This window comes from Rhinichthys klamathensis, unplaced genomic scaffold, assembly GCF_029890125.1.
Source record: "Rhinichthys klamathensis goyatoka isolate OS25496 unplaced genomic scaffold, OSU_Roscu_1.1 h1tg000059l_1, whole genome shotgun sequence".
NCBI classification, from domain to species: Eukaryota; Metazoa; Chordata; class Actinopteri; order Cypriniformes; family Leuciscidae; genus Rhinichthys; species Rhinichthys klamathensis.
The window spans coordinates 8382501-8395152 of NW_026606604.1; the positions used below are offsets into that span (position 1 = coordinate 8382501).

At 38.4% G+C, this 12652-nt stretch overlaps 1 protein-coding gene across 1 annotated transcript in view; it reads right to left on the reverse strand.

Moving 5' to 3' along the window:
• The window catches only part of LOC130084082 (matrix metalloproteinase-16-like), a 62853-nt gene that overhangs the window by 43858 nt on the left and 6343 nt on the right, over nt 1-12652 (reverse strand). Inside the window, exons 2-3 of the mRNA XM_056249247.1 lie at nt 1535-1683; nt 235-357 (exon numbers count right to left, since the gene is read on the reverse strand). Of these exons, the coding sequence (XP_056105222.1) occupies nt 235-357; nt 1535-1683 (272 nt within the window). The remainder of the gene's footprint in view (nt 1-234; nt 358-1534; nt 1684-12652) is intronic.

The following is a 12652-nucleotide window of genomic DNA, read 5'->3' on the forward strand; positions in this document are numbered from 1 at the left end:
CAAATGGATTTAAACATAACCCTCACTAGCTTAAAAGAAAAGAAAAACTTTCTCTGAAATCATGTCTTATGCAATTTTGCTCCTGAAGTAAATCTATCTTGTTTTAAAGATGTTTACTGGAAAACGAGACAAAAATACTAATTAAGAATTTTTCTTTTTGCAGAAATCTCAGAACAAGAAAGGCATTTCATATCACACACATACACACAAAGGAAGTGTGCGTTTGTAACTCACCTGTATGTGATATGTTTATGTTGCCACTTCTGCCCTGTGAGGGCGTAACGTCTTTTTCTGACGCTAAATTTCGAGCCACCGCCGAACTGGTCTGGCACCCCACACCTTGGCTTCCTCATCCAGCTGAGAGAGATAAAGAAGTAGATTCATTCATAATGCATTGCTTCTCACTCATGACATTCAGCCTGTCTGGGCCTCTAAAATGTTCCTTGATGAATTAACATTCCAGAATAACGTCTCAAAAGTTTATATACATCATGTCAAACTATATTGTGGTATAGTTAACTTACTTTGCATTTTTGCATTTAGTAGCAGTAGGACCACCTTGTTTTTAATATCCAATTCCAATACCAATATGTAGAGAAGCCAAATATCTGCTAATGAATGCTTTCCACTATCACTAATATATATTTCATGATACTCAGCTTCCTCTCATTCTGATCTTGCTAAGAACAACTTCAATAGAGTTCACAGAGAGAGAGAGAGAGAGAGAGAGAGGAACAGAGACAAGTTTGGTTTTGAATGCATACAAACAAATCACAAGAGAAGAATCAGCCTCACCTTATGGTGATATCACTATGCCGAAGCAAAAAGGAAGCAAAAACAGTACATAAGAGATATGAAAACACCATGATCCTAGCGGCCAGATGTTGTACATCAGTGTTTCCCAACATGTTCAGTCATATAAAGCTCCTAAGTCTTATCACAAAGGCTCAAGTACCTTTTAATAACACTAAACTAGAAACATGTCTTATACACCTGGTTGGGAATCACTGCTGTACACCATATTCAGTAAGCAGGAGATACATTTTATATTATCAATCCATTTATCATGTTGTGTTTTAGAGCTTTGAGCAGTTTGCGAAGACGTTTCTGAAATTAAATCAGGCATTTCCCATCTTTTTACCCTACTGAAATGGTCAAATTAGGCCAGCATAAATTTTCAAGTTGGACCAGACTGGTTTACACTGATCTCGCTGGTGGTATAGAATATTCTAAATTAAATGTATGCATCTGGTAGATGTTTTTAATTGTATTAGTTCATGCATTGAACCTATGACCTGTATTGCTAGCGCCACTGCTGGTAGAAAAACCTCATGATTGGTAACCAAACTGGCATCCATCTTTATTGGTCTTTTCAACAGGGTCAATCACCTTAAGGGCACTTATGGGCATTGTGTTGTGCAATGTGCACAGTCAGCAATGTTAAAGAGTCTCTGAGAAGAACAACATCATCTTAAACTTCTGACCCAGAATCAGTCAATATGGGAGCTATAGTGAGAGTGTAACTGCTACTCACTTAATGGTGTTCTTATCCAGTTCACCGGTGACATTAAGGCCGTAGAGACGCTGCATGGCAGCGATAGCAGACTGCATGGTCTGATCTGACCGCAGGACGGACATTCTGGGGTCTGTGGGAGGGAGGTAGCCATACCTCTGCAGCCAAGCCTTAAAGGGAGAGAGAGAGAGAGAGAGACTTTTGTTCAATCATTACACATTACTTCCATAAAGATTTCACAGCAAAATTCCATAATCGACCAATCAGAATCGCGTATAATAAGAATGTGTAATAAGAATTACTATTTACATTTGTACGCAACTACATTGTAATATAACATAATTGTATATATAATTGAATATAACTGAATTATTCATTTTTCTTAGCATAGCTAAAATAACTCATTCTGACAGTTTCTTATGAAATTGAGAGAACAACAAATTATATATCCAGTTAAAAGTCTACACATAATCCAGATATAAATATATTATTTTAGCATAGCTGAACTAACTCATACTGACAGAGTTTTCTGTAGAAACATGGCGGCTGCTACCGTTACTGCCATTAGCAGATTAGAAAGAACGTTGAGTTTGTTTTGAAGTGGTTTTCTCATTAATGCCGGAGAGAGGCAGTAGGAAGTGCTTACACGGATCCTCTGCTGACCCATCTGCTGCCTTCAGCCAACAGCCAAATTCATCACAACTCTACAACACTCGTCATGACACTGTGAGTGTGTGTGTGTGTGTGTGTGTGTGTGTGTGTGTGGTCCTGGTAAACCCTACATTGTGGGGACCAAATGTCCCCACAAAGATAGTGATACAAGTCATTTTTGACCTTGGTCCCCATGAGGAAAACACCTTATAAATCATACTAAATTAGGATTTTTGAAAATGTAAAGAGGTAGGGTTAGGGCTAGAGGACAGCATATTTCAATTGTACAGTATAAAAAACATTATGTCTATGGAAAGTCCCCATAAAACATGGAAACCCAACGTGTGTGGGGGAATCATCACCTCTGTAGTTCTGCTCAGATCTCTCCTCTAGCTATAAGAACAACCCTGTCCTTATGTGCCCTTTACTAAAGTCCCTGTGGCTGTGTTAAAGAGAAGTGCACTATATAAACACACAAAAGAGTGGTTGAATCACCTATGCTCTGTACATTAAGGTCATCAAGCCCCTTAAAAAGGTATTGTGGTGTGAGTCTAACAAAAACTCTCAAGAAAGTCATATTTCACCCCAAAACCACACGAAAAAATGAAAACGAAGCTAAACACTGCAATTATTCTGGTCCTAGCGCATGTGGAGAGAACATGCCAAAATGATCACATTAGAACGAATATATCCTGAAGTTGTTTTGGTGTCAAATTTCAACTGCTGAATTTTGATTGGCTGTTGATGGTCGTTTTATTAGTTAGTAGAATCATAATGTTAGGATATAAAATTGACAACTTCCTTGAGCAAATGGTGTTAGGTTTTTTTTAGTTGTTTCATCCCCTATGAGCAGAATTTGACATAATAAAAAAAACTGTCATAAAACTTTGCATTAAGAAAAACAGTTAAATTAGTCATTGTAGCCCATGTGCAAAGATATAACTGCCTTATATTTAATCTTATATCTTAAACTGAGTTCCTGTACCTCCTGTGCTTGGACATCTAATTATATTTCCATAAAGAAAATTAAGCAGATTTTTCCATTGTGGATCATTTTCAGTAATGAGAATTATATTTCTTTTGCCTTACTGTAATGAGGATGATATTTATGCAAAATATGCCAAGTCTAATTTTCATATGCAAATTTCTTTTTGTCTTTTAATTTGGGGGTGAAATATGATCTAGACATTTCTATGTGAGATTCAGCATTGTAGTAATTTTTATTAAGGTCCTGGAGCTGGCAAACTTAAATTTATGACATACTAAACTAAAATGCATAACACAATTTACCCAAGTATGACGTTCCTCGATCAACATTGTTTATTTGTAATAACTTTCCTATCAAACAATCATAAGCCAACCCATCCCATAAAATCAAAGGCAATGATAGCTCTAAAAATAAGGTTTGATAGGTTGAAACGAATGTTGTTTGTGGTCAACAAGGAAATTGATACAGGAGCACAATCTACTTTGGTAAATCATGTTAAGGAGTTTAATGCACAAGTATGTACTTATACTTTAAAGTGCAGGGGCCAGTTGCATAAACTTAGCCTCTATGTTAAGACTGTGTCGTAATAACTAGTTTGACTAACTAGCAGTTGTACATGAGGTAATCACTCTTACTTTTCAGATTTAGATTCGACCAAACTACCTTTTCTGTAACTGACTTCAAAAAGTTAGGACCAATCTTGAAGAAAAAAATAGGTTATTAACTTTAAAGACTTCAACACAATGCCACACAACCTTTTATGTTATTTACCAGGAATGTTGGGAATTCATCAAGCCCAAGTAAGAATAAAGAACAAATTCAGTGTTTGGTTGTTCTGTGAGGTACCTGCTTAAAGGAGAACTCCGGCGCAAAATGAACCTTTGGTCTAATTACACATTGTTACCTAGTCAACCGTTATCTGAGATTTGTTTTCATGATTATCGAATGTAAATAGTTTTATCTCTAAAAACAGTTTAGCCTATAAAGCTAGTATAACGCTAGTATATTGGGCATAGTGTAATGACAAATAAAAATCGCTTGTTAATACCACTAACAAGGCTCAAAATAGCCCCACACTAACACGGTAGCATAATGAGGGTCCCTACCTTCAAACCGAAGCATTGAGAACTTTGTCAGTGTCCAGACAGTTTAATAAGAAGATATTTTAAACATACAGTCAACTTCGCGTATACAGACAGGAGCCATCTTTGAAATACAGTCTTTACCAGTCGATCTACGAACGCCGATCCAAGTGCGCTGGTGAGAATGTGAACGAGCTATAAGTTGTGATAAGGTGAGCGCGACCAGCAGGCTTGGATCGGCGTTCGTAGATCGACTGGTAAAGACTGTATTTCAAAGATGGCTCCTGTCTGTATACGCGAAGTTGACTGTATGTTTAAAATATCTTCTTATTAAACTGTCTGGACACTGACAAAGTTCTCAATGCTTCGGTTTGAAGGTAGGGACCCTCATTATGCTACCGTGTTAGTGTGGGGCTATTTTCAGCCTTGTTAGTGGTATTAACAAGCGATTTTTATTTGTCATTACACTATGCCCAATATACTAGCATTATACTAGCTTTATAGGCTAAACTGTTTTTAGAGATAAAACTATTTACATTCGATAATCATGAAAACAAATCTCAGATAACGGTTGACTAGGTAACAATGTGTAATTAGACCAAAGGTTCATTTTGCGCCGGAGTTCTCCTTTAAAACAGTATATAACAGTCACATGGATATATCTCCATTACACACTTAGTAATCAAAGGACTTGATTCACTTAAGTTGTTTTATGTGTTATGCATCACAAGGATAATTAGCTGTGGTGTGCTATGCTGCGTTCATGCAATGGCGTAATTACTATAGTCTCGAGATGACAACACGTGACGGTCTATTCAGAGCTGTTCACTGGGAATTAGGCCTTTTTTATGGCACCACTCTCAATGCCTAAAGGAACCTGTAGCGGTCAGGTGACTGCAGAACCGCAGAACCACACATCACAGCAGTCTGAGGACAGCAGCACCAGGCCAGCAACATCAGACCGGAAGTTACGGTGGTGCTGACGATCGCGTATCCCGTCCCAACCACTAACCCTACCCTTCACTATGGCTGCATCCGAAATCGCATACTTTCTATATAGTAGGAAAAAAACAGTATGTGACAAAAGAAATATGTCTGAATTCACAGTACTCATAAAAGATTAGCCAAAAAGCCTAATGAAGAATCTGGTGAGATTCTGAAGTGTGCATTCGATGGACACTTTACAATCCGGCCACAGGACAGGATTTATGAATGGCAGTGAAGCGACACAACAGAGGCTGGTAGGTCATCTATTACATCCAGATTACATTCATACCACACACATTCATACTATATAAAACATACTTTTTTTTTATTGGTCGTGAAGTGATTAGATCATTTTGGTACTTCAACTTATTTATTTCAAGTTAGCTGCCAAGGCTAATTTTCATTAAAGTTTGAAGTTCGTTATCTAATATTTATATTTATATCAGTTTTATTTTAATTACCGAAAACTATTTTTCAATACTTTAGTAAACAATAACAACATGATCACCCTAGTAAATGTGTCCAGAGTTTCAGAAAAGATCTCAACAGTGTCTCAAACTGTGCTCGGATTCACCAAGATGCAAAGTCTAATCAGAACTATTTCAATATAAACTAAAACATTTCTCATCAAATTATATCAAACTCCAACTTTCCAAGTTCCAAATCTTACTGTATGTCAGCAGCAGTCTCATTTGTTTCTGTTGTTTTTCCTCTACAAACAAGTTTTAGTAAACATATGACAATGGTGATACTGGAATGGATAATATACTGAGGTATGAAAGAGCAACATCTGAGCATTTAAATTTTCCTCTAGATATGATTTAGGGGTCAGCTAAAATATGTACAATGTAACACACAGAGACCTGCCAACTTGACAAATACATTCAGAATTTCCTCACAGAATTCCCTCTGCCTACTGGTTGACCTTCACCCCTGGCCAATGGCATGTCTGGCCAGGAAAGTGTAACACTCTGCTAATATATCCTGTATTTGCATTCACTCACAGCATGCTGTTAGCTCAACAGTGATCTGTTATCGTCAGAGGTTTCTACCCCTGCACAAGAACCATGCTTTTACCTGGCACAGGCATTTGGCACTGAAAGTCTGACTTCATGAATAAAAATCATTACCTAATTTGATGTTGGAACAGGATCCAAGGGGATCTATGGTGGTTCAGGTTCACAAACACATATGTGAGGAGGTGTTGCACAATGCACAGACCTGAAGTGAGCGAGGAAACAAAACCAAAGCAGCAAATGTATCACGTTTTCGTGAGTGGCATTGTGCAGAGGTGCTATTATTTGATTGCACAACACAACACATCTATTGCTGCCCAGCGTCTACGCCCAACACTTTTTCAGGCTTTGTTTCAAAACCTCAATAAAACCCCAAAGGTTGCAAAAGACCTAAAATCCTGGCAAAAACCACGAGTATAAATAAACACAGTAACCCTCAACTTAATCTGTGGGAGGTATGGTGCATTATTGCGTTAAATATTGGCAAGGTTTTAGAAAGGGTGTATTATTTTTTAAAAGTGAAGTGTGCCATTTCTGGCACCAAACTGAATTGCAATCTGTTTGTTTGAAAGGCCTGACTGGTTTAGGCAAAACGACATTGGCTAAACCAGTGTTGTGGGATTATTTGTTTGTCCAAACCAATGGAAACTTGTTTGAAATCATTACTTTTGCAATTCTGTTGCCAGTAGTGGAGCATAAATCACAAACTCTATCTTTAAACAATGGCTAAATAGCTTATTTGGGTACCCGACCCTTTTGGTCTAAACTGTAGGGCAGAGGTTTTCAAACTGGTCACAGACACATTTAGAAAAAATAGTGTAAAATTAATAATAATAATAATAAAAAAATAAATGAATAATTAAAAAAAAAAATGTTTTAAAGGGCATGGGGGTCTACAAACTGGTCACAGACGAGTTTAGAAAAAAATAGTCTACAATTAATAGTAATAATAATTAATCAAATAAATGAATAATAAAAAAACAAGTGTTAAAGGGCAGGGGTTTACAAACCAGATCACAGATGAGTATAGAAATAATAGTGTAAAATTAATAATAATAATTAATCAAATAAATGAATAATTAAAAAAAAGTTTTGAAGCTGTATTTAATTTAATTTATTTATCAATATCGAAATCATGTGATCAATCATATTTATTTTATTACATTAAGAGTCACCAGTTTTTAATTTGTCCAAAAATGTACTACACCGCTCTCCTGCCTATAGGAGATTTATACAAAGCTAGCTGGCTTTCAAACATTCACATATACTGTGCTGTGCACTTGCTTTGTCACACCACATATAATTAGCGAGGGAAAAGAAACACAGGACGAGCGAAGGAAAAGAGAAGGATAATTCAAGATGTTTGTTTGGCTCTTTAGGTTCAGCCTTCACTGGTGTGTTATTTCGTTTATTCATTCAGTTTTCCTGTGATATACAGGTCCTTCTCAAAAAATTAGCATATTGTGACAAAGTTAATTATTTTCCATAATGTAATGATAAAAATTAAACTTTCATATATTTTAGATTCATTGCACACCAACTGAAATATTTCAGGTCTTTTATTGTTTTAATACTGATGATTTTGGCATACAGCTCATGAAAACCCAAAATTCCTAAAAAAAGTCTAAAAAAATTAGCATAATCATCCGACCAATAAAATAAGTGTTTTTAATTTTAAAAAAAAAGTCAACCTTCAAATAATTATGTTCAGTTATGCACTCAATAGTCAATACTTGGTCGGGAATCCTTTTGCAGAAATGACTGCTTCAATGCGGCGTGGCATGGAGGCAATCAGCCTGTGGCACTGCTGAGGTGTTATGGAGGCCCAGGATGCTTCGATAGCGGCCTTAATAAGCTCATCCAGAGTGTTGGGTCTTGCGTCTCTCAACTTTCTCTTCACAATATCCCACAGATTCTCTGTGGGGTTCAGATCAGGAGAGCTGGCAGGCCAATTGAGCACAGTAATACCATGGTCAGTAAACCATTTACCAGTGGTTTTGGCACTGTGAGCAGGTGCCAGGTCGTGATGAAAAATGAAATCTTCATCTCCATAAAGCTTTTCAGCAGATGGAAGCATGAAGTGCTCCAAAATCTCCTGATAGCTAGCTGCATTGACCCTGCCCTTGATAAAACACAGTGCACCAACACCAGCAGCTGACTTGGCACCCCAGACCATCACTGACTGTGGGTACTTGACACTGGACTTCAGGCGTTTTGGCATTTCCTTCTCCCCAGTCTTCCTCCAGACTCTGGCACCTTGATTTCCGAATGACATGCAAAACTGAGCAACAGTCCAGTGCGGCTTCTCTGTAGCCCAGGTCAGGCGCTTCTGCCGCTGTTTCTGGTTCAAAAGTGGCTTGACCTGGGGAATGCGGCACCTGTAGCCCATTTCCTGCACACGTCTGTGCACGGTGGCTCTGGATGATTCTACTCCAGACTCAGTCCACTGCTTCCGCAAGGCCCCCAAGGTCTGGAATCGGTCCTTCTCCATAATCTTCCTCAGGGTCCGGTCACCTCTTCTCGTTGTGCAGCGTTTTTTGCCACACTTTTTCCTTCCCACAGACTTCCCACTGAGGTGCCTTGATACAGCTCTCTGGGAACAGCCTATTTGTTCAGAAATTTCTTTCTGTCTTACCCTCTTGCTTGAGGGTGTCAATGATGGCCTTCTGGACAGTAGTCAGGTCGGCAGTCTTACCCATGATTGCGGTTTTGAGTAATGAAACAGGCTGGGAGTTTTTAAAAGCCTCAGGAATCTTTTGCAGGTGTTTAGAGTTAATTAGTTGATTCAGATGATTAGGTTAATAGCTCGTTTAGAGACCCTTTTCATGATATGCTAATTTTTTGAGACAGGAATTTTGGGTTTTCATGAGCTGTATGCCAAAATCATCAGTATTAAAACAATAAAAGACCTGAAATATTTCAGTTGGTGTGCAATAAATCTAAATATATGAAAGTTTAATTTTTATCATTACATTATGGAAAATAACTTTATCACAATATGCTAATTTTTTAGAAGGACCTGTATCTGCTCAGGATAGACAGCTGAACTCCACACAGCAGGTCAATGTTTTCTTACACTTCTCTGTCAATCACTTCATAGCAGAGCAGAAACACATTTAAGACAGATCAATTCATGATATGTTAGTAGAGAAATGATGAGAAAGGTATCTTTTATACTATGGATTATTCTGTGATGTGGTAAGGTGTATGACTTGAACATTTAGCCATATTTATTCTAAGTTACTGTGTCTTTAAGAGAAGGGGAGAGGTTTTCTGAGGACTTTTGCCCTCGGGGACCTCTAGAGGGAGAGAGGTGGTTCTGGATTTAGGAACACTTAACATGTTTGGTGCAGCTTCAAGAAGATTTGGGCCATTAAAACCCACAACCAGGACACAAAATACGTAGGCTCTTTGGATGTGGACTGTGTGGCAAATTAATAAAGAGCTTTGGGCATACATGTCACCTATACAGTATTTTGGTGAGATTGACATTTATTTACTTGGCAGATGCTGTTGTCAAAAGCACCTTACTATACACTTTTTTTTAACTGAAAGACACATTTGCAGTTTAATCCTACAAACTTTCAGTTATCTTTAAACTTTTACCATTAAAGGCAGGGTATGTGATTTGTTCCAGAAACATTCTTTGTTATGCTGGTTGAAAGTCTCTTCACATCCTGATAGCAATCGCTAAGTTAAGTGGTCTAAATGTATATATATATATATATCGTCTGTGGAAGGTGTAGGACCATAAAATGTTCATCCAATCATTGAATTCGGTCCAGAGCTCTTTAAGTTGTTTATGTTCATTATTATTGTAATATTATGTGCTTTGTGACATGAGGTAGTTTAACGCCATCTCTCGTGATGCTTTTGTTTGCTCCTTGTTGTGCGCGTTCATGTGTTTTGAAGGAGGTGTGGCTTTGGAGATTCTCTGAAGGGAAAGTGGGATCTTATGCTTTCAAAGCTAGCTCACTGTTGCTAGCCTCTCCGAAAATTGCCTACCCTACCTTTAAATCTCCCAACCCATTCATTCCCTGTTTGTTATAATTGCTGGAAACTTCCTTTTCAGTTTATTTTAAATGAATTTTCATTTTTGTAACCAATCAGTGCTCAACTCATTCTGTGTTTGGAATAGCAAAATAGTCAATGAGAAACACATCCTTAACATTTCCATTTATCTCTATGACAGTTACTCGGCTATTGCAGGACTTTCTGGAAGTATGTGAGCTGCTTGCTGTCATCTTTGCTCATAGGCACTTTTTTGTGGAAACTTTTTTGAGCCAATCAACCACCTGATTACGGAGCCCCCCTAGTCCCACTTTGTCAAAATTTTTTATTATAACTATCTCGTGGCCTCAAGATAAGTAACTCGTGGCCTCAAGATAGATACTATCTTGAGGCCACGAGTTACTATCTTGAGGCCACGAGATACTATCTTGAGGCCACGAGTTACTATCTTGAGGCCACGAGATACTATCTTGAGGCCACGAGTTACTATCTTGAGGCCACGAGTTACTATCTTGAGGCCACGAGATACTATCTTGAGGCCACGAGTTACTATCTTGAGGCCACGAGATACTATCTTGAGGCCACGAGTTACTATCTTGAGGCCACGAGATACTATCTTGAGGCCACGAGATACTATCTTGAGGCCACGAGTTACTATCTTGAGGCCACGAGTTACTATCTTGAGGCCACGAGTTACTATCTTGAGGCCACGAGTTACTTATCTTGAGGCCACGAGATAGTTATAATAAATTTTTTTGACAAAGTGGGACTAGGGGGGCTCCGTACCTGATCCATAAACGCCAAGTAACCATTCATCAGGATAATTATTGTGATTGTGCAATTTTTTTTACAACTTTATTGTTGAAGTCCAAAAAGCTCAACCAAAATCACACATGATATGATTCAGGCCGGAGCAGACCTGACGCCGTACTCTGATCGCTGAACCACACCAGTGAATTTTCAGAGCTGATGCGTTTCATGGATCACTAGTTAATAATCCAAACGAGGCCTAATTAGCCTCATAGAAACATCAAAGCTGAACCCTAAAGGCCGTTCTAATGGTTCATTAGCAACGAGAAACCCTCATATAGAGGATGGGACCATGGCAACGTGTACAGATGTAATATAGATAACAGATCAATAAGTGACTGTTGTTTGGGTAGTCAATAAACTTCTGATTCTATCCTGTGAAATCCTTTGTTCATCTTTAGAGGTGAAATGTCTATTTTTTTAGTGTTAAAAAGTGTAAAGGTTTGGCTCTGTGGTGTGGTGCTTTCAAAAAATTGTTTGTTTGAGCATCCCGACCAGCCCGGCAACAGCAACATTGGCTCAACCAATGGGGTGAGTTTGGGACGGGAGATTGACCAATGGCAAATGAGGGGAGTGTTTGAGGAAACCTGAGTGAAAACAGTCACTATTTCAGCAATTCCTAATCAAATTGCTCCGAACTTTTCCAGATAATTCAATCATTATGGGCGTTTGGAAAGCTTTGCAAGGCTAAATCATTTTTATTGTGTGATTTAACCTCCAATCCCAGCATGCAATTTAAGTTGCCATGACTGTTTTGCTGCCTCCACATACATACGTGTTATATACGTGTGTTTCTAAGCACATAGTGTGGCTTATATCAAAAACGGAACGTTTCACACAATGGTGCTTAACTGCTGTGTGTTTTAGCTGAGCTCCGACACCAGACACAACGGATCTCTTGCGTCACTTGTGCTTAAGTGAGTGTAAGTGTGTGTGTGTAAGGGCTATCGCTCTCTGGTATCCATTTTCACACGCACTAAATTATTAATCCGGACACATACCAAACCGTCATATCGCACATGGGATCTCCATGGCTACCCCCTCCGTCTCATGCCCTCCATCAACCGCTGCCAACTGTTTTGGCCAAATGTCAGAGAATGTCACAGTTCTATAACGGGTCTAGCATGCTTTTAACCTCTCGACCCAGTTCCAAACAAAACATTTTCATTCATTCGCAGTTCATTCCCTCCAGAGAGAGGTTTGTGTCTGTTGCTACATGTTCAGAATTGAATACTAGCATACTGCATACTGATCAGTATGTACTGTATGTTCTAATATTTCATAGAATATGTGAAGCCGTATGCTACAAATCTTGTGGCATACTAAATTGTTAATTTCTTATGTCTTATGTTTTGACTTTTTAAATGATTAATTAATTAAGTTCATTCCCAGCAAGCAATTTTGCATTTAAAAGACGTCCAAGAGCCGTCCAAACACAGCCCTGACGTCTAGGCTAAAAAACAAGGTAAATTTGGGCTGTCAGTGAAAATGTAATAGACGTCTAACTATAGCCCAAGAATAGCCTAGACGCACAGGCTACGCATAAAACATGTCAAAGAAATGAAACCAAACACCTTGTGATCACTGTTGACTT